Source organism: Canis aureus, chromosome 18 (genome assembly GCF_053574225.1).
Source record: "Canis aureus isolate CA01 chromosome 18, VMU_Caureus_v.1.0, whole genome shotgun sequence".
Classification (NCBI taxonomy): domain Eukaryota; kingdom Metazoa; phylum Chordata; class Mammalia; order Carnivora; family Canidae; genus Canis; species Canis aureus.
In genome coordinates, this window is record NC_135628.1 from 1,159,357 (window position 1) to 1,186,396 (window position 27,040).

Below are 27,040 nucleotides of genomic sequence, written 5' to 3' on the forward strand. Positions count from 1 at the left end.
GGGCAGTGAAGGTGCAGGGCACAGCCGTCCCCGCGGGGTCAGGGACCTCCCAGGGCATCCCAGCCACACCTGCTGTCCCCTACCCCGGGCAGTGAAGGTGCAGGGCACGGCTGTCCCCGCGGGGTCGGGAGGTCCCAAGGGGCCCCCAGGAGCGCTGAGGGTCCGGGTATCACCACCGCGGCGCCCCCACCCCAGGGCCCCGTGGGCCCCACTTTCCCGCCCTCCGCCGGGTCATTTAGGGCCAGCCCCGCTCTGAGGCCGACGAGGAAACCTGGTCTGTCACCCGGGGAGCCGGGCACGCAGGGCACACGGCGTCGCAGTCCTAAAGCTCTGCGGGGTCAGCCCTGGGGTGGCCCGACAGCCAGCACCCTGCCACACCCTCCGGGAAGGGGGGCGCTGAAGACCCCAGCCCATGGGCCTCAACAATCCTGCGGCGCCTGACTTTAATCATTATTGTTTACCTGGGTCTGTACAACCCCACTGACCACAGGGACATTTGGGCAAAAAGAAAAAAATTAATAGATAATTTATGATTTTAATGAACTTGATTCTTTGAATTCAAGGCATGTCTTGAGGATGTTTCACAAAGACAATTGATCCTATCCTGGCTTACTGCCCCGAAACTTCCTGCCCCCAGCCAGCAAATTGCCATGGACACACACTCCCACGCTTTTCACACTCCGGGTCTCCACGAGTTTACATTTGGGTAAAAGAAGAAAGAGCAGTGCATGTCTTCTACGCACGAAGCTTACTCACTTAAAACCCTAAATAGGCACCTCTGTAAGTGACCATACAAATCCCTACCAGAAATCTAGGGTATGCTAAAAATTTTTTCTACACAAATAAAAAAAGAGTAATGCTCTAAAAATTCAGATAATATCAGCCCACCGCAAACCAAAGACTTAAGACAGGTGAACACGAATGTTTTCCCAGAGGTTGAACATCCCACAGAGAAGAAAAGCCATGCCAGGATTTTAGTTTTTAAAAAACAGGCACCGAATCGAGAGGTAAAGAAGAAAAGTACACAATATCAAAAATAAACAGTCTGTGCGGCTGGGTAATTCAGGCAAAAGTTCTAGTTTTTCCAAGCAATGACACTGGATTATTTTTGCCTGAACGTTAGAAATAATAATAAAAAAAAAAGAAAGAAAGAAAAGAAATAATCTCCTGCGTGTACTTAGTCTGTGTCAATAGTGGAGAATTCTTTTGGTTAAATATTAATGATTTGAAACTCCACTCAATCTGATTCTATTGTACCGACCACTCAATAAAAAAGGAATGAGAGAAAGATTTTCCCCAGACCCAGTATGTCCAAGGTAGGAGAATTCTTACTCTCTTGGTAAGTAATTCCCCAAATAAACTTCCATTTTACATGCCATCTGGGCATAGACGGGGTAAACACAGCATCATTTTCTCAAATACGTATCCGCCAAACAAATGAATTACGCGATTGTAAACATGAAAAGTGTCAACCTAAGTACCAGAGACCTCATTTGCTCCGGGCGCCTTGCCCGTGATCCAGGTGAGAGGTCCTCAGGCTCAGCTCCCTGCACGCACAGCTCCCCTGTGCCTCCCGCCCAGGCAGCGAACGGTGACCCTGCAGCGCCAGCACTGGGCGGAGGACGCGGCACCGTCACCTGCTGCAGGCCCAGGGCAGCGTGGCAGGAAGCACCGCCCTGGGGCCCGCACGCGACTCACCTCAGGGCCTTTGCTCAGCCGGTTCTCTCCCCGCATACCCGACCCTCCCCCTTCTCTCCTTTCCCACGCCCAATCCTCCCCGCCCTTCAGGGCCATCTTAACACCTCTTCTTTGAAGAAGTTCTTCTGCGAATCCTACAGTCTTTCTTACAATCATCACTGAATAATTTGTGTGATAATCACTTAGGTATTTGTTTACCGTGCGAGGCTGTGAACTCCCCGAGAATTTCCAATGTGTCTCCCTTGGTCGGTTGTGAGCTCAGCACCCGCTTAGGCACACAGTGTTGTTCAACGAATACCCACTGCGTGAGTACACTACGAATTTAAGATTTATAATCTCAGAGGAGTACCCCCTGCCATCCATAATCATTTACCCCTCTACGACCATCAATATTTTCAGACCAGGTACTGTGCTAAGTCCCTCCCTTTACTCTTTGGTGCGGACTCAGCATTCTGTCAGCACCAAGAACGTGGAGGCCACTGCACAGGACTTTTTGCAAGTTCCCTTCTGTCCATCTTCACTCCTAGGCCTCTTTCCCATAGAGGAAGGTGTCCCCACACTTTCCCTTCCTTCTACCTCCTATAAGCTATTTCTTGAGCTTCAATTCTCCCTCTTTCCTTGGGCTCCTCTTTCCCAAATGTACTAAGCATCTGTTCTCCCATGTATTTGCGTAATGGCAGCCGTGACCCTCCTTCAACGGACGTGTCCTTGGCTGTATCCCTTCTGTCTGGCGTTCACTTCAGGAGCAGAAACCAGTGAATCCTTGCATCCTCTCTGGTGCCAGGCACAGATAAGTGCTCAACACATATTTAATGCAAAAAAATTTTTTTAAAAATCCTTGTACATAGAATGATGCAAAGTAGTGCTGAACACAATATCAACTTTATAAATATCTCTTATTCTGTTTCCCATACTTGACTGCTCTCAAGGAACAGCAGATACAATACTGATAAGCATATGCAAACTTTGCCCTGTCATTATTTTCATATAAAATGGTTATTAAAGATAAATATATAAATATATAAATATATTTTTACTATATATAATATATATAATAAATATATATAATAAATATATAAAATTTAAAAAGTAAATCTATAAATTTACTTCAAACTTGCACCAAAACTGACAAGATTTTGTGGGGTTTTTCTTTTATCTAATACTTCTGTTCAATTATTGAACTATTTATAAACTAGTCCCTTATGGGTAAAAGAATCTTTGTATTCACACTACTGGAAAATGTTTCATTATAGATTTCTATTTCGAATATAACATGGAGGGAACCCCAGGTGGCTCAGTGGTTTAGCGCCACCTTCAGCCCAGGGCGTGACCCTGGCCGGGGTCCTGGGATCGAGTCCCACGTCGGGCTCCCTGCATGGAGCCTACTTCTCCCTCTACCTGTGTCTCTGCCTCTCTCTGTCTCACATGAATAAATAAATCTTTAAAAATAAAATTAAAAAAATAAAATTAACAAATATAACATGAAAACAAGCATTTCCCTTTTCTTCTTTTTTAACTTATATTCAATTTGCCAACATATAACACCCAGCGCTCATCCCATCAAGTGCCCTCCTCAGTGCCTGTCACCCAATCTCCAGCCGCCTCCCCTCTGCCGCCCTTCGTTTTTTTCCCCAGAGTTAGCAGTCTCTCATAGTTTGTCTTCCTCTCTGATTTTTCCCCACTCAGTTTCCCCCTCATCCCCTGTGGTCCCTTTCATTGTTTCTTATATTCCACATTATCAGTAAAACCATATGATAATTGTCTTTCTCCGACTGACTTACTTCACTCAGCATAATACCCTCCATGACATTTCGCTTTTCAAAATAGCTCTACTTTTTAATTACCAAGTCTTTAATAGAACTTTAATGAATTTTACCATTAAATTCTTCCTGGGTAGATTTGCCATTGAGATAAACACAGTGATTGACCTTCCATTTGTTGAGGTGCCAAAAATATTCAATAGCCTATTTAAATATTCAATAGCTCATTAAAATGAAAGGTATTATATACACACATAAATGAAAGAGAGAGGAAGGGAGGGAAAGGTTTTTTCTTATAGGGTATATATGAGATGACAGATCTTACACTTTGAAAGGTACAGTCATGAAGGAGAGCGACAACTGGTTGTGAAAACAACTGTGTTTATATTGTAAAATACTGGAGAATGGGGTTATTTCCTCTGAAACTTTTTCTTTTCACCTTGAAACTTCTTAGCAGGATAAAAGGCTTTGAAACATTTGCCACTTTCCTACCACCACCTACGTGCTGCCCACCTAGGTTTCAGAAAAGGGAGGGACTATGAAGGGCAAGAAATGGAAGAAGAATCAGATAGTGGGAGGGTTGCTGTACACATCTGCTCAGGGTGTGCACGAGAATTCAGGCACGAACACTAACTATATATGTTTCCAATATAGAAATATTTATTCTTAATATGAAAGAAAACCACAATGTATATATACTAGTCATCACTAGGGGGAAAAACAACAACAAAGGAGTTTATTAAACTGGCTGATTAAAATGTAATCATACTAATCCATAATCAGTGTTTTCAGATATACAGTCAAAATGAAAACAGAATCTTTTTCTAATTATCTTACAGTTTAATAAATCACTGCAGGACATAACTGTGTATGTAATTATAAAGAAATGTATATAGGTTTTCTTTTCTAAACAAATGTTACAGATATTTGTAGATAACAATTTGCTTTCCTAAATTGTCATCAGTAACAATCGACTCTTTTAAACAAAAGACTATTAATAAGTCCAACCTTTTCTTTACCCAAGGTATGAACTGTTACATCCTAAAGCAGAAACAGCTTTATCTTAGTAAACTGCATCCAAGCTAAATAGATGATGAAACTTATTGGAAGACTTTTGACAAAAGCTTTTTGTGGTTGTTAGCTAAATTATTACACCATTCTTTTCACTCCAAATCCAGAACTTCCATGGGTTTAAGTGAAACTTAATTATTCTTAAATTCCATTTTTGCATGGCTGTGAATACTGTTCACTTCTAATAACATATATTAGAATCCTGGTATTTTTAATTTTCAGGTATTTTCTGCTCACAAACTTGCTGAAATGTTGGTTTTAGACATACTGTATATTTTCCAACCATTTCATCAATTCCATGTTCAATAGCTATCTGCAATTACTTCTCTGCGCTTGTCTTGCCTCCACCCAGACTCAAACTACCACCACTGCCTATGAAATAATGCAATCACTTCCTAAGTAGTGTCCTGGGGATGTTTGCCCATCCCTCCATTCTTTTTGTCCTGCTTTCCTTTAATCCCTTCATTTAGTTAATTGACTCACTTACCCAACATATACTGATTGCCTGTTGGGTGCCAAGCACCAGGCTAGGTACCTGGGATACACTGGTGGGAAACCAACCAACCAACCAATCGACCTGTCCTTGCAGAGTTCTCGTTTTAGTAAGGAGAGGCAGAAAGTAAGCAAGGAAGACAACAAAGAAGTCAGTTGTACAGTATGTAAGAAGGGGGCAGGTGCCCTTGAAAAAAGTATTACAGTAGAATAAGGCGAACAACAGAGCAGATGCAGTTTCTTTTTTTAATTGATATGTCATTTTTTTATTTTTATTTTTATTTTATTTTTATTTTCTATTGGTGTTCAATTTGCCAACATATAGAATAACACCCAGTGCTCATCCCGTCAAGTGCCCATCTCAGTGCCCGTCACCCCCCGCCCACCTCCCCTTTCACCCCCCTTAGTTCCTTTCCCAGAGTTAGGAGTCTTTCATGTTCTGTCCCCTTTTCCGATATTTCCCACTCATTTTTTTCTCCTCAGATGCAGTTTTATACTGGATGCTCCAGGGCGGCCTTGCTGAGAACATGCTGTTGAAAACCTTGAAGGAGATAAGTGAGCGAGACTGTAGACACCTGAGGGGAGGGCAAAGCCCCTAAGACAGGATCGTGCCAGGGGGCTCTGAGGAACAGAAAGGAGGCCAGCAAGGCTGAGGCAGAGAGAGAACAAAGAAGAATAGTTGGAAATGAGGATAGAGGCTCCCTGTGGGGCAGAGTCCGTTAGGAGTCCAGCTCTTGGTTTCAGCTCATGTCACCATCCCAGGGTCATGAGACTGAGCCCTGCCTCTGGGGCCTTGCTGAGTGCGGAGTCGGCTTGGAAGTCTCTCTCTCTCTCTCTCTCTCTCTCTCCCCACACACACTCTCTGCTCTCTAAAATAAATAAACCTTTATTTTATTTTATTTTTTAAAAGATTTTATTTATTTATTCATGAAAGACACACAGAGAGAGGCAGAGACACAGGCAGAGGGAGAAGCAGGCTCCATGCAGGGAGCCCGACGTGGGACTCGATCCCAGGTCTACAGGATCACGCCCTGGGCCAAAGGCAGGCGCTCAACTGCTGAGCCACCCAGGGATCCCCAAATAAACCTTTTTAAAAATGAGGATGGAAAGACAAAAATGGCCTATTCTCACCTACTCTACAAACTTCCAGCCGCTACCAATTTAATTTCTTTCTTTTAAAAAAATATCTAATATTATAGAATAATGCATAAATGCAGTTTAAAACTTCAAGTACTAAGACTGAGAAACAGTCCTCCCTTACCTCACTCCACCTCTCTCATGCAGTCTCCTTGAGGCCACAATTCTCCACTCTTACAGCTCTCTCTTCTGTAATTTAATTTCATAATTTTAAGTCATAGTTTCACTGTGATTCCTTGTCTTATGAATTTTAGATATTATATATTGCCTTTTTGTTTTGATGATGTGTTTATCTTCCAACTGAAATAGCCCCCTCTCTCCTCTCCAAACTGGCACTATGGAGATCATCTTTTAGAAACATTCAACATTATGACAGTAAATCCTGATGACTACCAAGGGGAGTCATCCTTAAGTGTATGATTACACCTTCTAATCAATGGTTTCTTTTCCTTGCTGTTAGTTAATGCCTTTAAAACTTTTTTTCATTTTCCCAGCACCAAATGCTAATTTCCCTCAATGTAAATAAAATCTCTCCAGATCTCTAAATCATCTATAGATTTCAATATTGTCTGATGTGGTCAATGAAGTAGGTAATATAGTATTTTTATTTTTTATTTTTCCCTTGAAATCCTTCTGTTCCAATTGGTGGCACCACAGACTGCTGCCTAGCTGGTATCCTCAGGTTTTCCTTCCTTCTGATCGCTGTTTCACTGGTTATAACCCTGGTTTCCTGAATTTCAGGCATCTTCTTTATTGATTTATTCCCTTGTTTTTGGTGGAGTGCTGAAGCACATCCTCCAACAGCTTCCAAGAAAAAAAAATGCGTAGGATAAAAGTTTTAAGATTGTCAGTTTCTTGCAGAAATCTCAGGTCTTTCTGGGTGATCTAGTCCCGTATTTACAAGGTTTTGTTGTAGCCTGAAGTGGGAAAGTGAGGAGAGGCATCCTTTACAATAAGCGTGGTACCAGGAATTGCCCTGTCTCTCATCCAGGACTGTCCTCACAAAGGCTAGAGAGCAATGGGAAGGATGCAGGGTGATAACTGACTGCAGTAGGAGCTGTTCTCCTTGCATGCCCTGGGGTAGGGTGGGGGTGGGGGCTGCCTCCAGCTGTTGGTTTTCTATAGAGTGTGGGACTTAGGCACCTTTGTTTCCACCCAACGAAAAATACCAGCAATTCCACAGCAGGAGGAAATGTCTTTCTCAGCATCTTCTTGCAGAATTAAATTATGTATAGTGTCTCTGGTGAAATCAGGATGAAAAGTATATACTAAGGCTCAAACCAGTAAAAGAGCAAGTGTTTTAAAGGTAGATAAATCTATATAAATAGAGTTCACGTCAAAAATCTTTAAATGGACTGAATAACTTAATAGGTAGTAAAAAATGAAATTATTTTCAATCTATCAAAGTCAAGCTAAGTACCAACCCATAGTTCTTAGGTACATTAAAAATTGAAATATTAGATTTATAATGTAGTTATTTTTCTAGTAGTTGAACAAAATTGCGTTTGTTAAAGCAGCGCTACATGAAAGTTGTTTCCTATCCAGAGTCAAGTTCTCATTATCTTCAGACACCAAACCATAAGTTCTAGAGATTACAAAATGATTCCTTCCAATTCTAGAGACTCTGGAAGCTACAAACTCTGGAAAGCTATCCTTTCAAACTTACAGGACAAAGTTATCTATCTTATGATTATTATGTCATTAAAATTTCATTAGTAAAGAATTAAAACACATTTCCTGCTTCACAGGAACAAAGAGTGAAAATTATTTATTGTGTTAAAATGGATAAACAAATTGTTAAAGCCTAAAACAATTATTGTATTACTTATGGTTATCTAAGAACATCACGAGAGCACAAAAGCAGCACATGAAGAAAGATATAGATAGGAGTGCCTGGCTGGCTCAGTCTGAAGAGCATTTGACTTTCAATCTTGGGGTCATGAGTTCAAGCCTTACCTTTGGTGTAGAGATTACTCAAATAAAACTTGAAAGAAAGAAAAGAAAGAAAGAAAAAGAAAGAAAGAAAGAAAGAAAGAAAGAAAGAAAGAAAGAAAGAAAGAAAGAAAGAAAGAAAGAAAGAAAGAAAGAAAGAAAGAAAGAAAGAAAAGAAAGAAAGAAGAAAGAAAGAAGAAAGAAAGAAAGAAAGAAAGAAAGAAAAAGAAAATATTTTGTTCTCTAAATATCAGTTGAAAAAATGGATGAGTAAATGAATAATAAGGTAAGCAGAAGAAATTAAATTCAAGATTTTGCTGAAAGTTATTAATCTGAGATATATTAACTGTGTTCTAGTCTTTAAGTCATAAAAAAACAGTAGGTGTATGGCCCTTAAGAGTTTGAAGGAAAAAGGTAAAAATAGAAATTCAAGTGAAAGACCTCCTTTGACTACAAATTACTTTTTCTCTATTATTCTGTTAAGCGAGGACACCTCGAGGCCTTCACTGATAGATCTCCAAATGCTTCTCATGTGTTGGGCATGTGTTTAGGAAGAGGGTGTGTGGATCTTCCACTTCCTCCCTGAGTAGGGAAAAGGGGTTTGGAGAGACAAGGGAGGGGGAGCCATTCCTCAGGCATTCCACCCAAGAGGCTGACTGCCAGTTGAAGGCCGCCCAGAAGGAAGAGAATGGGATCATGGGTGGTGAATACTGAGATGGGGGAAGAGGACAACCTGAAACCAGGCCTCCCATACTAAGGATGTGTGCGGGCTCTACTCAGCCTCCTGCAAAGAAAGCAAACGCAGCCAACACATGCCCCACAAGAGAGTCAAGCCTTTGGGCCCCACCCATGGGAGGCATTAGCCAGAGAATAAGCAACTACTAACAAGGAGAGGATTACTAGAATAATCCTTTCTTTTTCCTCCTCTGTGATTCTCAGATTAAAGGAGTATTTAAGAGGGAGGATGGGAAAGGCGCCAAAGGGTGGATTAAATCTCTCTTTATACTTCAAACTCCTCAGGTCTGAGCTAAGGAATGGGTAAAAGATGAGGTTTGAATTGAGTTTGAAGCTGTTTTTTTAAACAGAACTGGACTTTTAAAAAACCAAAAGTGACCAGAAAATTGTGGAACCTGCCCAGGATGTCATTATTTGATGGGAAAGTGAAATTCAACCTAGCTTAGCTGGACATAATGACGTGATCAAAAATAAACATGCTTATGCTTCTATTCCACGGAATTGATACTCAAGTGTCACAGTTTTACTCAGAAATGAACAACAGAACCTTCGTTTTCCTCCAACTTGTCTTAAAATCTGGTAATCTCTGACGACTCAAAACAAATCACTGCTTCCACAATAGGAAAAGTCTATCATGACCATTTTCTTATGGTTAAAAAATATGAATATGATGACAACTTTTAAAGTAAACAATATTGCAAATGATAAAGTGACAACTAGAGAATTCCTAGCAAACTCATGCCTGCCAGAAAAAAGAATATGTATGCATTTTTATTAGGTTAATAAATCCAGTTTAAAAATGACCATTCAATATATTCTAGGATAGTTCACCACAAAGAAGAGTTGCCCAGCCTTAATTAAGTGACTCTATCATGACTGGATTGCGCTCGTAGCAGGACGTACAGCAGCGCTATTCTGCTGGGGCAGGGCTGGACGGTCTTGCTCTCCTCCACATCCCAGCACTGAGCCCGCTGCCTGACACGGGACAGTGGCCCTATATGGAATGAACGCTTCGAGCATTGAGAACAAGGAATCAATAGTGACAGGGAATAAAGGGGAAAGGAGAAAAAATGAGTGGGAAATATCAGAAAGGGAGACAGAACATGAGAGACTCCTAACTCTGGGAAACGAACTAGGGGTGGTGGAAGGGGAGGTGGGCGGGGGGTGGGGGTGACTGGGTGGCGGACACTGAGGGGGGCCCTTGACGGGATGAGCACTGGGTGCTATTCTGTATGTTGGCAAATTGAACATCAATAAAAAATAAATTTATAAAAAAATAAATAAAATAAATAAATATTTAATGCAATGCCTATCAAAAAAAAAAAAAAAAGAAAAAAGAAAGTAAAGAAAAGAAAAACAAGGAATCCGTGGAAAGCACCTCTGGTTTTTCTTTCTCCTACATTAATCTGTAAATCTGATTTTTCTACCTGGTTATGGAATTTAGGAGAAATACAGAAAGCAATATTCTAAGGTTTTTGCCTCACTGTAGGCATACAAGAAGGATATTACAAACAAGTCTATAAGCGAATAAAATAAAGAAATGAATAAGAACCTTTTTCATAACACTGGATTATGAAAGGTGAAAGAAAATTTAGGATGACAAATGAGAGGGACAAAAGAATCTCTCATGCTCCGATGTGCATTTCTGGAATAATTCCTACAACCATTTCAGTAAACAAAATCAAAGGCCAAGCAATCAATATTTTCTAAAAACACTCTTCCTGCAATGAAACTTTGAAAGACTAATTATTAACAAATTCTGGCTTAATTTGTGAACTATTTCCTTCAACAAATTTTAGAATATACTAACCCAAACATTTTTTTGGTAATGATATAATTCCATAACATTCACTGAATCTTTAAAAAACGGTCTATGTTTTCTAGTATACCCCAGGACAAACACACGGAAGAGATTTTAAGGGCTCGTTGCTCTGTTTCCCCAATTACCAACCACTTTAACAAAGTACATCTCTCTTTGCAATAATATTTACCTAAATTTAGCTATTATGACATTGCTCAGGAACTTTACATTACGTTGCCTCATCCCTATTTTTAGTTTTGCTTTCTCACTTCGAGTAGGTTGTGAACATGAAAATGAGATTGCTGGCACGCATAATGTCTTTGGCTGAGTTATGGAAGGAACTTCTTCAAACATTGTTCTGTTACTACTTTCATTCTTAAGAAAGAGACAGTACTCAGAACCTAAGGGCATTCATGGTGGTAAATATTAGAGAACGGGGTACATACACGGGGCTACCCCAAGAGCCTCCCTTTCCTTTGGGCTCAGACACTTTAATCCAAGCTCTCCTATTTACGAGCTACATGATACTGGGCAAGTTACTTGAGCTCTCTATACTTCATTTGTAAAATGGATACAACAAAGCTTTTGGTTTGCTGTCACAGCAAAGTCACACAAAAAGGAAAACCACTGGGCAGCCCGGGTGGCTCAGCGGTTTAGCGCCGCCGTCGGCCCAGGGCCTGATTCTGGAGTCCCGGGATCGAGTCCCATGTCGGGCTCCCTGCATGGAGCCTCCTTCTCCCTCTGCCTGTGTCTCTGCCTCTCTCTCTCTCTCTATGTCTCTCATGAATAAATAAATGAAATCTTAAAAAAAAATGAAAACCACATAGTAGTGTGTGACATGAGGGTCATATACAAGAGAACAGTGGTCATCGTGCTTTAGCATTAGACTTTACAGGTAGTGATCTCATCATCTTCATTTGTACCCCAAATACTGATTGTGGCCCACCCAAAAGTACATACACCCCACTTCGGGCTCTGGGCTTATGCACACATCCCCATGCCCTTCCACCAATGTAAAGATCCAGAGCAGGCGGAGACATCTGAATGGATGGTGGCAACTGGCTTACCCTTATCCGTATCCCAGAACGAACCAATGTATCAAGGCTACTTGTTGTTTCCTCCACACACAGATACAGATACTCCCAACATCTCTGACCACTCAAGACCGTCCCTATGCCCTGTGGTGAGTCAGACTCTGGCACGAAGGCGTTCACAGACCAGAACGGGCAGAGAAAGCTATGGTTACTATATAGTGGGATCCAGGCAACCGGAGGTACCAGGGCAATGCGACTTCACGGAAGAGGGAGCGACCCTCTTCGGGTGGCGAGAGAGGAGTCAGAGATCCGTGATGTCCGCATTCCGTGGTGAGGATGAGGGGCCTCTCCCGGGTTGTCCTGGTCTTCTGAGCTCCCAGGGCTTTGACCCCGTTCATATTTATGACTGTGTCTGTGGATCCTATTTCAGGCCACCCTTCTCCACGGTCATGTTTCCTACTTCCTTCCAGCTCCTAAACCTGACCTCTGCGCTCTATAAAGCAAATACGGATTCTTGACACTTGCATCTCAGGTTTCAACGTTTGTTCTTGCGTCCTGCTCCCCCTCAGTGCACTCAGCATCCTGCCTCGGTGTTATCTCGACTGACACTGTGGTCATGAGAGTATCCATTGACTGGGCTAGAATTTTCTTCAGAAGATGGATCTGGGTCTGTGGCAGGATCAGTGCAGGCCCCGGTGTTTACCCACAGAAAACATCATTGTCCTGCTGTCACACAACTAGGTCCTGAGGCACAAATGATCGTTCTAGAATCTGCTTGCTCTTTAAGAACTCTCTATGGTCCCAAGTTCCCAGTGTGGTCCTCAACCATAGAAGGCACCCTTGGACTCCATGCAACACTACTTCGGGGGATCTGTCAAGCCCCCATTGAAAGCTGCTCCACATCCCACACTTGGCCAGCAGAGTTTCACAGCCTTCCAGCCAGATCTGGTTCTTGCCTGGGCCAAGGCCCAGGCCTCCCTTGTCCCAAGTCAAGAGACACCTCCATCTCCTAGCCTCAGCTCTAACTCCCAAGAGCTCCAGAATCCAAGCTCTCTCAGCAGGGAGAGAGTCTGAAAGAAGACTGGGTGACGGGCACTGAGGGGGGCACTTGATGGGATGAGCACTGGGTGTTATTCTATATGTTGACAGATTGAACACCAATAAAAAATAAATTCATAAAAAAAGAAAGTAGATCAAGTTTCTAAATGATCGTTCCATTCAAACAAACTCTGAGCTTTTGGTAACTTGGAAAATAAAAGTTCTGATAACATAAATGTGAACTTGTACACATATAGCAGGATTGATCATCTCTACATTCAGTGTTACATGTAAACTACTGAGGCTACACGAGAGCGAGGGAGAGGCAACCTTCTTGGGTCCCCTTCCTCCTCGGGAGCTTGGTACTACTGCTCAATAAAATTTGTTTGGCTGCCCACCAAAAGGAGAAAAGAAAAAAAAAAAAGAAAAGAAAAAGCGAGAAGGGAGGAAGATGCATAAGAGAGATCTGGAAGTCATTTACGAATCTGTTTCTAAGCATTAGACCTTAGAGACATTCTGAGTCACGACTGAAAATAAATGTAATCAATTTGAATTGGGCTGTGAATTGCTATGTCTAATAGGATTTCCAGAGAACAGCAAGAAAAATGGACACATTCTCATCACCGCTGTTTCAGTCCAGTGGAAGCCAACAGACTGAAGGGCCTCTGAGGCTAGGAACTGTCTAATACCCTGGAACTGGACTCTTGGCAGATGATATTATATGAAATACTTTCCTCGGTAGCTTATTCCTGGAGGCGCATCCTCCTTGTTCCGATGTATAAATCAGTGGCACTTCTTGGAAAGACGTCTCAATTTATTTAAAAAAAAAAATTCAAAAATGTCCCTTCATCTACCCAAAGCAAGTGTAGGATTACAATTGAACTTGCCACTATTCTTGCAGGGTGGGGAAAAAACACTATTCAAAAAAAAAAAAAAACAAAAAAAAAACACCCCCAAACAGTAAAGGTTGACAGTGAGCTACAATTTCTCATGCCTTAGAAGTTACTATTTGAATATAACAGAGATGCTACGTATCATAGGTGTAGTGTAATCCCGCAAAACAGCAGATTAAAAGGCTTCCGAGAAATCCTTTTAATAGCAGAGACACATTCTGAAATGTGTGGAACGAGGCCACGCTGGGATTGCAGGAGACTTCCATGTCCTGCTTCTCTTCTTGGGTCCCGTGACCACCCCACGCGAGAGCACGAGGAAATCCACCCAGCACTTCCATGGTTAGCAGAGGTGGGCCCTGAAGGGAGTTCAGTGAGTGGGCTGGAATCTGCGAGAGGCACACATGTCCCTGGGCGTCCCTGAATGCTTAGGTCATTGTTTCAGTGCCAACTGTACACATTTTCAGGCATTACTTTCTGCTACTACAGCTAATTGAATATATTACCAATAGATATTACTTTACTACTTACTGGGGGAAAAAAATCTCCTCCTGTCCCCGCTCTTCCTTTCCCCCCCCGCCCCCCGCCCCCTTGAACTGGGTCAACCAAGGGATCTATACGGCATCACAGGGTGTTAGGGAAAATGACAACTGTTGAAAACCCGAGTGGAATGACTGAACGAGCCACGCACGCAGGAAAGGGCTAACTGCCTCCGTGTGTTTCTGGCCAATACGGTCACTGAGTGCCGCGCATCACTTGCTCTTTTCACCCAGAGAGCGGACACCCTCACTGCATGTCGCACGGGGAAAGACGTGCGCCCGGCTCTAGGGGCAGGGCTGCGAGAGACCTGCGGGAAGGTGACCCGGGCCCGCTCCCAGGGAGGAAAGGGACGGGGCCTCGTGGCTAGCTACAGGGAGGGGTGTTGGTGACATCTGGGCGTTAGGACAGGCCGCAGCAGACACAGCCGACTGGCCCGCCAGACGCCGCCGTGCTCCAGACTCCGGGAGGGACAACAGTGACCGACGTCCTTACTTCTGAAGGCACCGCGGTAGCAGCGAGCCTGAAACCAAAAGCATCGATGTAAAAAAGCTCAAGATTCTGTTGTTGTTTTTAATGTGCTCCATTTTCCCCCAAAGAACTTAGTGCTTTGCACTGCGTAGGCCGCGAGACGGAAGGCCGCAGCCCCTGCCGCTGTTGTGAATAAAGCCACGTTCACCGAGCGACACGGGGGTTCCAGGCGGAGGCTTTGTGATCAGCAGCCCTGGGTTCGGGTTCTAGGTCTGCCACCTTCCAGTTATGCTAAAGCTTTAGCTTCCAAGGAAGCTAAGGGTGAAGATGGAGAGCGGCCGTCACGTCTACCGCAGCAGCGTGAATTAGATGAGGAACTAACTATAAAGCGTTGGCGACCATGTGGATCTCAAAAAATGGTAATTATTAGTAATGCAAATGTTAAGCTAGTGTCTCTTGTCACATAGGCCGTGCTGGTTATTAAATAAATCCCTTGTCAATTTAGAGATGAAGACAAATGACCAATGGGGAAAAAGCAGACCGGCTTCCCAGGCTCGGAGCAACGGAAGACGCTGCACCCAAGAGCCCGCTGCCTCAGTCCCTCAAGCGCACCTGCTTTGTGCTTAGGCCAGTGACACAGTCGTCGATGCTCAAGTGCTTCTCCCTTAAGATGTACGGAGGGCCTGCGCTCGCTTCGGCAGCACACATACTGAAGATGTACGGAGGTCCTTACTAATTTTGCCCATTTACAATGGATTTCAGCAATCAGATAATGAGTGAAGAAATATGCAACCGAGCAGTCAGGGCAAAGAAATACGCGATTTCACGGGGATGAGAGGGAGCAAGTGACTAATCAGGACTTGGCGAGACACTTGGCAAGAAGGACCCCGAGAAGGTGTAGCAAGAATGGACACCGGCCATCAAGCGCAGCCTGAAGAGCTACATATCCGGGGAGGGCAGGAGAAGAAGAATGCATCAAGGACCAAGAAACCTGCTAAGCTAAACTTTTTTTTTTTTTTTTTTTTTTTTTTTTTTGCGTGGGTGTCTGATAGGCCCGGTTTTAGAAATTATTTTTTTGAATGTTTTGGTGTCCAAACTCTAGGCTGACGATTCCTTATATATCCTGTCCTCACAAGGCCAAACTGAGCCCTCATGAAGACTCTTGAATGATGTTTTAAGACAAAGGGATCTTTATCCCTGACATTAAAAATGTGCAACACTAGAGGATTCATAATAGCATAGCACAGAATATAATACAACTTTGTACACTAAGCCTTCACCACAACGTGCAATATATAAAAATCTCTCCTCTCTTCCTAGAGTTCACATTACTTAAAATACTATTTTTTCATATCTCTCTTAATAAATATCAAAAAAAGGGGATCCCTGGGTGGCTCAGCAGTTTAGCACCTGCCTTTGGCCCAGGGCACGATCCTGGAGTCCCGGGATCAAGTCCCACGTCGGGCTCCCTGCATGGAGCCTGCTTCTCCCTCCTCCTGTGTCTCTGCCTCTCTTTCTCTCTATGTCTATCATAAATAAATAAATAAATAAATAAATAAATAAATAAATAAATCTTTAAAAAATAAATATCAAAAAAAAAAAAGAAAGAAAGAAAGAAAGAAAGAAGGAGCATCGCTATTTTGGGGGCAAATGGTCTGCAAGAATTCTAATCAGTTTATGGAATCACTCCCGCCCAACACGGTCAACTCCTAGCTGTCCCCATTTTCTTGCACTAGAATTCCAACACCTGTCCCCCCAAAATACATAGCTATCATCACCCCACACCTGCAGAACCTGAATCGGGGCAAAAACAAGACTAGATAGACGGGAACAGCAAGGTCTTGTTTATTTTTCTCGTCAGGGTCACAGCCAGACTTGTTTTGGGCCAATGCCTGTTTCTATGGGACTTAAAACCAAGGGTACATCCTCTGTTTTCAGAGAGAAATAACATATCTTTTCTAAGCATCTGGACCTCAAAAGAGCTAACGATATTTAAGTAAAAGAGATAATCGACTTATGCAAATAAAAGCCTTCAGAGAATATATTTCACTTCTGTCCTCCACACTCTAGGAGAGAGGTATTATTTTTTAAATTAGGGTGATACTTTCATAAAGAGTCAGCTGTCATGACATTTAGGCTATTTTTCACTTTTAAAGTCTATTCGCTTATGGAATGATAAATTCCAAAATTATTCTAAAAGCTAAATAACAAAAATAGTGAACATAAACAAATAGAATATGTCAAAACCCAAAGATACGAGGGGAAATCTGATGTTTATACATGTTTAACACAAAGACTTTTAGTAACTTATTAGTAAAAGAACGAACTTTATGGGATAAAGAGCAAAATATTTGTACAAAAGACAATTCACGAAAGATATAATAAATACAAATGTGTTTAACCTTATTATTCATCAATCAATAGATGTCAACTAAATGCAAACTAAAACAAGAATAGGGTTTTTTTTTTTTTCTTTCTTTTCTTTCTGGCTTTCTTTCCTTTGCTGTTTTTTTGTTTTTTGCCTCTAATATCTAACCACTAAGGGACTCTCTCATCCACTGCTGATGGGAGCATCAACTGCTACCTGCTTTCCAAAGGGTACTTTCTGGGGCGACTGGGTGGTTCAGCGGTTGAGCACCTGCCTTTGGCCCAGGTCATAATCCTGGGGTCCCAGGATCGAGTCCCGCATTGGGCTCCCTGCATGGAGCCTGCTTCTCCCTCTGCCTGTGTTTCTGCCTCTATCTCTGGGTCTCATGAATAAATAACATCTAAACAACAACAACAACAAAGGGTACTTTGACAGCGCGCACCAACAGCGTCAGACTTACGCATACCTTTGTGGTAGAGCTTTTCTTCCAACAATTTCCCCTAAAATGGTATTTAGACAGTAGGTACTAGGACTTGGATTCAGAAGTCAGATAGTCACGGATATGAATTTCATGTTAATCAACCATTTATTAGGGCTCTGAATGTGACCAGGCCTTTCAACACCTCGTTTCCCTTCCACGCATCCGACACAAGACTTCCTTTCTCAACTTCCTCAGTCTTCTCTCTGAAGGAGGATGAAGAAGGGTATGACGGTCGGCTGAGAAGACGTATGTAAACTATTACCCGACACTCGGGCACCTGATACTGTTCCGATAATCCTGCTCCTCATCCAGAAGTTAGCATCAGAGGGCGCGGGTGTGGGATGATGAGGATGCTCCAGCCGGTCGGAGCGCAGTCTCATGAACTACTATTCCGACGGTGACCTCCAGTTACCCCCAACAACCATCCCCCTCTCCTCCGACAGGAGCAAAATGTTTAGCTGGGCAGCCGGCTGTCTAAAGAAACCTGAAGTTTTCAGGTCTTGGGACGCTCGGGGAGCTCAGCGGTTGAGCGTCTGCCTCCGGCTCAGGCTGTGACCCCGGAGTCCTGGGATCGAGTCCCACATCGGGCTCCCTGCAGGGAGCCTGCTTCTCCCTCTTCCCGTGTCTCTGCCTCTCTCTCTGTGTGTGTCTCTCATGAATAAGTAAATAAAATAAAATAATTTTTTAAAAAGTGCACGCTTTTCTCCTCCCCTCCCTGTGCGCCTGGCATGTGTGTGTACGTACGCAGAAGAATGTCAGGAAAGAGCTAAAGCAAAATGTTAAGAACGTCTATCACTGATGAAGCTCTGCGGGATACTTGTTTATCTGTATTCAGGCAATTTCTGAATATCTGCAATGATAATTTCATAATCATGAAATAGATTTTTCTAAAAACCAGGAAATTGGGATCCCTGGGTGGCGCAGCAGTTTAGCGCCTGCCTTTGGCCCAGGGCGCGATCCTGGAGACCCGGGATCGAATCCCACGTCGGGCTCCCGGTGCATGGAGCCTGCTTCTCCCTCTGCCTGTGTCTCTGCCTCTCTCTCTCTCTCTCTCTCTCTCTCTGTGTGACTATCATAAATAAATAAAAATAAAAATAAAATAAAATCATAATAAATAAATAAATAAATAAATAACCAGGAAATTCACTACCGTGCAGAAAGTATTATACACCGTGGAAGGGCTAGTGCATTTTTAAAGTTTTACATTGTTATTATCATCTTTATTTTGGGCCAATCCCAAGGGCCTTATCAGAAAGACTGGATTATTTTCTTGAGTCACTGCATGAAATTCATACATACACACGTACACGTACACACATGCTCGTGTGTCCATACGCAGATCCAGACCCAGACATGATGGGAAATGCCCGCCGAACTCGAAGATCCATCAGACATTATGACTTTGCCTCTCAAACGGTGAAGTGGTCGCGCGCCTGCTGGGATGAGCCCTGGATGGTATACTCTATGTTGGAAAACTGAATTTAAATAAAATATATTTTTTTAATTTAAATAGAATATTAAAAAATTGAAGAAACAAATGGTGAAATAGAAAAGCCAAATTGAACACTGGTGAGATGGTCTTGTTAACATTACAGTTGCAAGTACATGATTTTTGATGTATTTAATTATTTTGACAACGGAAGAGAGGATACCTTCTGTCGGTGCAAGGTCTCGGTCGATCCAATGCCTGTGCCCCCTCCTTTTACCGCAGACATTACATTCTGAAGAGACCAGGGTGCTGCTGTACCCCCTCAGCCCTGCCTTCTTTTCCAGCCATCGGATACGCCCGTTCTGGCCGAAAAGAAGGGGCCCTTGGGGGAACTTTTTATGGTTTTCTCAGTGACAGTAAGAGCCTCAAGATTTAAAAAACATACATTCTGTAAGAAAAAGGTCGCAACCAAGTAATTTTACACCCATCCTGGTTACCTTTCATACGCGAAGAAAAAAAAAAAGGCTTCAGCATACAGAAAGCAAGTCACCTACATCTCCTTTGAGCGAGGACGTCAAGGAGGAGTCCAACCAAGAACGATAAAGTTACCGTAGGAAACAACAAAACTGTAGACTCCGCGGCTCTGAATGTAAGCCAGATACGTCTTCTTCAGCTGCTTGCTGAACCAATCATGAATGCCCCAAAGGAAAGGTAAAAAATCCTAACTTAATAACAATGTTCTGTGTTTAGTTATTTTTTAGTTTTAGTCTTTAAAGATTTTTATTCATTTATTTGACAGAGAGAGAGCGAGAGCGAGCGCACAGGCAGGGGGAGCGGTGGAGGCAGAGGGACAAGCAGGCTCCCTGCCGGGACTCGATCCCAGGACCCGGGGTCGCGCCCTGAGCCAGAGGCAGATGCTCAGCCACGGGGGGCCCCCGGGCGCCCCAACGTTCTGTGTTTCGATAACGAGCCTGTCTTATGCCACCGGGTGCCAGGACCATGGCGGCGGCGGAGGCTGGTGGGTGTCGGCACCCACATCTGCTGGCGGTGAGGGAGTCCCAGGAAGCGTCCCCCTTCCCAATCGTGCCACTATCAAAGCTGTGCAAACAGCAGGAGGCGGACACCGGGTCCCTTGAGCCTTAGGGTCGCGCCCCTGTCCTCGGCCGCGCCGCGGTGTGCAGAACTGAGGGGACTTAATTCATTCCCTACACAATTGCGTTGCAGAATCCGACCTTCCCAAAGCAAGGCCCGCGGGAACCGTCCCCCGCTCGGGCTTCCTCCACCGGCGGCGTCGCGTGTCCCCACAAACGCGGTCTCTCCAGCGTCCTCTGATCGAGCGCCTGAGCGTCTGGGTCCTTCTCGGCAGATGTGCCGTTTCCCCTCGGTTCTGGGTTCCCTCAACTCTCCCGATCCCATTTCTGTGCTGGATGGATTAACAGTCGGAAGCGGTTTCGGGACCCAGCCGCTGCTCCCTGTCCCCGCCACACACAGAATGAGGGCGTCCCGCAGGCCCGTGTCCTGCCAGCGGCCTCCCCGTCGTCGCCCGACCTGGGCAGCTGCACAAGTCCGCGTGAATGACGTCTACTTGCCCACGAGCCTCACGGATGAGTGACGCCGGTCGACCAGGGCCTGGCGTCGAGGGCACCTCGGAGGCCCCCGTCCCATGTCCACAGACCCGTTCCCTCGTCCCGTCGCCCCAGGGATGCTCCACTGGGACCAGGATCCGGACCAGACACGACACTCAGATTCCTGCCCCAATGCGGGGTTTTCGAGTGTCCCCGTCAGTCCCCAAGGCGGGGGGCGGGCCGGGCCGGAGCCTGCTGCTCTCTGAGGTTTTGCGGCCGGAGGGCCCGAGGAGGCCGCCTCCTTTCCACGGAAAGTAGCTTTGATCCACGGCGCCCACGTGGCCGCTCGGGCTCCCCGGTCAGATCCCGACCACACGGCCCTGCTGCGCGTCGGCGGCTCGAGCTCAAATGGAGACAAACGGAGGAACAGGGCAGCTCTCGAGGGACAGGTCGGGGCGCCGCAGGGTGGAGCCTGGGCGCCGTCCCGGGGAGGGGACCTCCGGGGCCAGGAGCGACGCAGGGGACCGCTGCTGGCCGGCGCGCTGGAGGACGGCAGGTGTCAGCCCCGGGGCCCCGGCCTCTCGGCGGCCCGAGCCGACCCCGGCTGGACGGCAAACGGCGGCCACCAACGCGGCCCGGCCTCCGGGTGGCAGAGGAAGCAGCCGGTCCCCTCCGTCCCGTTCGGGCCCCGCGCTGCCCCTCGGCGCTCACCCCCGACCGCAGGCCAGTCACTTGGTTCTCCTTCCTGCAGCGTGGACGCGGAGTACAAGGCCCGAGGGGGCGGCCGCGGCCCTGGGCCAACGCTGTCCTGAACCCACAGAGACGCTCCGGCCCGTCACGACGAGAATGTGACTTGATTGACCTACTTGTACTTTACTTGTTGAAAATAAGGGGGATTGAGTGGATTTGAGGGTGAACTGAAGTCTAATTCCAAACGCCGTAGCGGGACCCCAGGTTTCCTCTGCCGAGGAGCGTCCTGAACGAGCGGGTGTGGGGGTGACACTTTGGGTGGGACGGGCTAGGTCCCGCTGGTCTCTACTGGGGACGGCCTTGGGGGGTACCGCGTGCCCTGATTTACGCTGTATTCGCGGGGCACCCGCCACACGGGCAGGGGCTTCACGGCCCCGTGCGCTGACCTCTAGACACCGACTCCTTCAGGGACGAGGGCTACGGACAGCACGGAAATCCGACGGGAGTGACGCTCCCGCCTCCAGGCAAGGGGCAGTGATGCGTCGCGTGCACAGCACAGGTGCACGGTCTCCGGGGACGCGAGGGACCTCGGGCCACCCAAGGGAAAGGAAAGCAGGAGCCTAGAGGCAGGAGCGTAGGTGCGGAGGTCCAGGGGAGGCCGGACGGCTGTGGCCTGCCGTCGGGTCCTGCGGGGCCTTGCGTGCCCGGCCACGAGGCCACGGACACCCAGGGTCACCCCAACCTACGGCTCCTTCCTCACGTTGGGCAGGAACAACACCGCACCCAGTACTTTCTTGACGGTGTCCACGGACGGAGATCCTCGTTCCTCGTTCCTCAGTCCTCGCGGCGGGGGCGGGAGCATCTCCTCCTGACCGTTACCGGACCCCCCCTCCCCCCGCACCCAGGACTCAAGTTCCTAAGAGCCTTGCAATGCCCCCCGCGGCGAGTTTGCAGAACACCTGGTTAACACGGGCCTCAGCGAGCCGTAACTTCTGTCAAGCGAGTGATGGGTCAGTTGAGCTGCATCCGCTCTGGCATTTCTGACCTGGATGTCCCAGGTCAGCAGGGACGTGTCCGAGCTGTTTTCCTGGCCCTGTGTGGGGGCCTGGGCGACTTTCCAGCTGCGTTGGCATCACCGGGTTTGTGCGCACGGGGTTCACAGGTGACCGAGCAACGGCGCATATCAGCAAGCGAAACTCTTCATTCTTTATTACTGGGCGCCGCGCAAGAGTCTTGGGAGGGGGACGCCTGGGGTGGGGGGGCTCAGCGGTTTAGGGCCGCTTTCGGCCCAGGGGGTGACCCCGGAGATCTGGGATCTAATCCCACATTGGGCTCCCTGCACGGAGCCTGCTTCTCCCCCTGCCTGGGTCTCTCTCTCTCTCTCTCTGGGTCTCCCATGAATAAATAAATAAAATATTAAAAAAAAAATGACTCTTGGGAGGGTCAAACGCCTGGGACTTAAACTCCAGCCTAAAACGCTAAGCGGGATTCCCCGTGAACAGGCTTCCCCCGGACCCGCGTGGCCTGGCACATTGGATCGTGAGCAGGACGCAGTGATCCTGCGGAACTGCTTCCTCCCAAGGAAGTCCGGTCAACCTCTGTCGATGACCTACTTGCAGCGGGGCTCCTCCAGGAAGGCCATCACCCTAACGACCGCGTACTACAGTCTCAAAGCCTCACATTAAAAAGCACAGAGCACGCCGGCGCTCCGCACGCACGTCTGAGGGAGCCCTGGGTGCGAGGAGGTGCAGGGGCCCTGCCGGCACCCAGAGGAGACCCCACCTGTCTCCCCGGAAAGGGTGAGCGGATGGGTGAGGCGGCTCCGGAGCCGTGACCCTTCCCCGGCCTGGAAGCCACTGCGCCTGACGCAACTGAACCTCTCATCGTGTCTGTAAGGACTAGGAGTCACTTTATTTTTTTCAGGTTGACAGATGCTGCAAGATTCCAATTAAAAAATGTAACGGCTGGGGGAGGGAGAGGGAAAGGAGAAGGGCAGAGAAGCCGCCAGGCCTGGAAAGCTCTTGCCAGACAGGGACCTGGAACCGGAATACTTTCTTATGGCTGTTTTATCATTTTGGGGAGTGGGGTGCGGGGGGGGGGTGAGGGAGTCGGGGGGTTAGTATTCAATTTTGAATACATTATTGAGGCACAAAGAAGCATCCTGTGTTTGGTCAATCCCTTCTGCCAAGAATACTAAAGAGCTGAAATGCGATGAGAGGTTGGGAAGAAAATAAATCGGCGTCACAGGCAAGCAAGGAGCCTGGGCCGACCGGCAGTCCCCGCGCTGGGACAGAGGAGCCCAGCGCACCTGCCCCGGGGGACTGCGGCCACGCTGGGCCATGCTTGGCCCATTAAGACTGACTTCCTTCCTTCCTTGGTGCTTCTTTCCAGGACCCATCTCGCGGCCGGCGCTGCAAGCTTCCCGCCCCCCGACGGCCTGTGGCCCAGAGTCCCACGCGGGGAGGCGCCAGCAGCTTGCCTGCGTCCCTGAGCAGCGGCTGCCGGCACCGGGACTCAAGCGGCAGCTCGGGACAGAACCCACTGGAAACTCCGAGCCACTCCTGGGGCAGCGGCGGCCAACAGGACACGCCCCTCTGGGTCTCGCCCCAATGCGCTGGGGTCCCCGGGGTCGCCCAGGGTCGGCTGGGGTCACCTGGGGTCGCCCAGGGTCGGCCAGGGTCTCCTGGGGTTGGCTGGGGTCACCTGGGGTCAGCCAGGGTTGCCTGGGGTCGCCTAGGGTCGCCCGAGGTCACCTGAGGTCACCTGGGGTCGCCTGGGGTCGCCTGGGGGCCGCTGAGAAGGATGGGCGTCCCAGACCAGAGCCGCGCCCGGCTCCCGGGGCCCAAGCCTCTCGGGCCAGTCATCCATGGTGGGAGGGGGCCACGTGTCCCCCGCTCGGAACAGGACAAGGAGGAAAGGAAAGTGGGGCACGCTCCTGCTCGGGCGACGGGCCACACCCAGCGGCACCTGCAAGGTGAGCTCGCGGCCGGCTCCCCTCGCGTGACCTGCCCAGACCTGGAGCCTGGCCCACCCGGTCTCTGCGCCCCATTACTCTCCATCCCGGGGGCTCCCACGGGCCATTTTGCACATGGAGGGACGTGAACGCCCCAAGGAGACGCAGCCACAGGCGCCCAAGCACAGCCGGGAGCCAGGCAGCTGCTCGGGGCACCTGCTGCCACCTGCGCTCCCCCAGGCCCGGCACCCCCGGACTCTCGGCTGCTCCGTGAATCGTCAGGCTAAGCACCCCCAGACAATTCCCACCGAGGAGACTGATGATTTTCCCAAAGGATTTAGTCTCTTAATGCTCGGAATTAAACATAAAAGCACGGAGAAGCCGGAAACCACACACACATACTCCTCACATACGGACTGTGTGTATATACACGCAGACAGCACGACACACGCTCACGTACACATGGGCACGTGAGGAGCACTTACGCAGGTGCGCTTCATAGCGCGTGCATCCCACGTTGTTTCTCACTCTGAAAGCCGTCAGTCGAGGTCTTCCCATAACTATGTTACTATTAAGAATCTATTTATCTGGATTTCTTAAACACGGAAGGCTGCATCCCACTTCTGTCGAGCACAGTACAGATCTCCTTCTTCGTTATGTGACTTGACATATACCACGCGTCTATCCTTGACAGCCGCCACTTTATCCCTTTCCTAAATGTGATCCTTTGTCGATTTTTCACTTCACGTACCCTTGACGTATGTTAAGAGACATTCAGTAGATAACAAAATTCTATTGCGTTTTTCATGAGTTAAAAAAAATTTGTTAAAATAGATTTTAAATAATAGTGAAAGGGAATAGAGGGGAAGGGAGAAGAAATGGGTAGGAAATATCAGAAAGGGAGATAGAACATGAAGACTCCTGACTCTGGGAAACGAACTAGGGGTGGTGGAAGGGGAGGAGGGCGGGGGGTGGGGGTGACTGGGTGACGGGCACTGAAGGGGGCACTTGATGGGATGAGCACTGGGTGTTATTCTGTATGTTGGCAAATTGAACACCAATAAAAAATAAATTTATCATTAAAAAATAAAAAAAATAAAATCGATTTTAAAAATTCTGGGAAGCCTATCCTAACGGATTATTTCTCACTGCACTGCTTTTATGTAAAACACAAGTTGAAGGCAATTTACGAACACGCTAGTTTATGTCACACGAACGGGCCACCTTCACGCAACCTGACGTTGTGGATGTCGAGCAAGCCCGTGTATTGGCAGACGGCTGACTGAAACGTCTCAGTAGTTCCTGAGCACAAATACAGGGATTTTAGAGGTGAAGTCAATAGTTTTGATGAGACTTGATAAAATAAGCCTGACACGATGCGTAAACTCCAACTCCTCCCATCCTCAGGAAAAATGGTGGGCTTTTTTTTTTTTGTCGGCACTATGACCTCTGCCAAAATAGATAAAAACAGATCATTGTAAGTGGCACTATCTCTTCTTACTAATCCTCCAGGCCCCGAGTTAATCAGTTCGGGGGAAATGTTTAGCTTCAACTCCGTCATGCTATGGTAACAAACGTGGAGTTCCACCATCGGTAAATGAGCCATCTTCAAGCTACCCGCCTCTACTTCTCTCTCCTCTTCCCTTCCAGTTATCAGCTTCTGTAGAACTGTTATGCATTTGCTGCCTCGACTTCTCCTTTCTGGATGATTGCTTTGACTCTATGTGGTCCTCGCTACACCTTCACCTTTCCAGGGAAGATACTCCCTTGAAGACCACCAACGACCCATTCTCCAGAGGGTGGCACCAACTCCCAGCAATTACACCCACTGCACTTACATCAAACGAGGTGACGTATTTGCAAGTACCTGTTCGTCACTCAAGTATTCTTAAAAAAGGACGGTGCAATTACACCTCCAAATGGTCGACCAAATATCCCCTCTGACTGCCACCCTGTAACAGCCTTTTGCTTGTGCTTCCCGAGCACCAGTCTCGCTCTCCAATCCATCCTGTACTGATACTTACCCGTCTACAGTAAAGAGACCTACTCAAGTCATTCCACTACTCAAAACCCTTCAATAGTTGCCCACTGTATACTGGATAAATTCCAAACTCCAAACCCTTCAGTTAGCCATGGGGAATCCTACCTACTATTCGGTGCTTTTCCACTAGTACACACCTCTCCCAATTTTTTCCAAATACCACACTTATACGCAGTCCATGCTTCTGTGTATATACCATCCTTTTTGCCACCGATGCCCTTTCATCCCTTCCACTCTATTAATGCCCTAGCCAGGCACCCTGCAGAGTCTACACCCAACCCCACCTCCTCCGAGGCACCTTCCCAGAGGTGAATTTAGCCTACACTCCCAAATTGCTCACACTTTCATATTCTACAACGTCTGCATGTATGACAGCTACTTTTTTTTTTTAAGATTTTCTTTATTTATTCATGAGCGACACAGAGAGAGAGAGAGAGAGAGGCAGAGACACAGGCAGAGGGAGAAGCAGCCCCCACGCAGGGAGCCCGACATGGGACTCAATCCCCGGTCTCCAGGATCACACGCCGGGTTGCAGGCAGTGCTAAACCGGACAGCTACTTGTGTATGGATTTTTCTCTCTTGCAAAAGCCCAGGCAACCACTAGGAGAATAGTCTCTCTAGGGGAAATATTTATTATACGGAAGATACTCGATAAAGATTCAGCGAATTGATTTCTGCTTGCGTCTTCACCATTAATGATAAAGAATATATCAGTAGGCGTTTGGACCATGTAAAAAGGTCTTTGTTAACTTTTAAACAGAGCTCTTAGTGCTTCTCAAATACAGTAAAAACCAAATGCCCTAGACCTGATAGATAATGCACATGTAATTTTAAGATGCACGGGCGAAATGAAGTGCTGAAATGAAGAAATGCAGCTGAATCTTGTGTCCACCACATAACAGAAATAACTCAGGTTC

At 46.8% G+C, this 27,040-nt stretch overlaps 1 protein-coding gene across 1 annotated transcript in view; it reads right to left on the reverse strand.

Moving 5' to 3' along the window:
• The window catches only part of PTPRZ1 (protein tyrosine phosphatase receptor type Z1), a 156,241-nt gene extending 131,586 nt beyond the window's left edge, over positions 1-24,655 (reverse strand). Inside the window, exon 1 of the mRNA XM_077855943.1 lies at positions 24,568-24,655. Coding sequence (XP_077712069.1) covers positions 24,568-24,640 — 73 coding nt within the window. The 5' untranslated portion in view covers positions 24,641-24,655. The remainder of the gene's footprint in view (positions 1-24,567) is intronic.
• Positions 24,656-27,040: the final 2,385 nt, after the last annotated feature.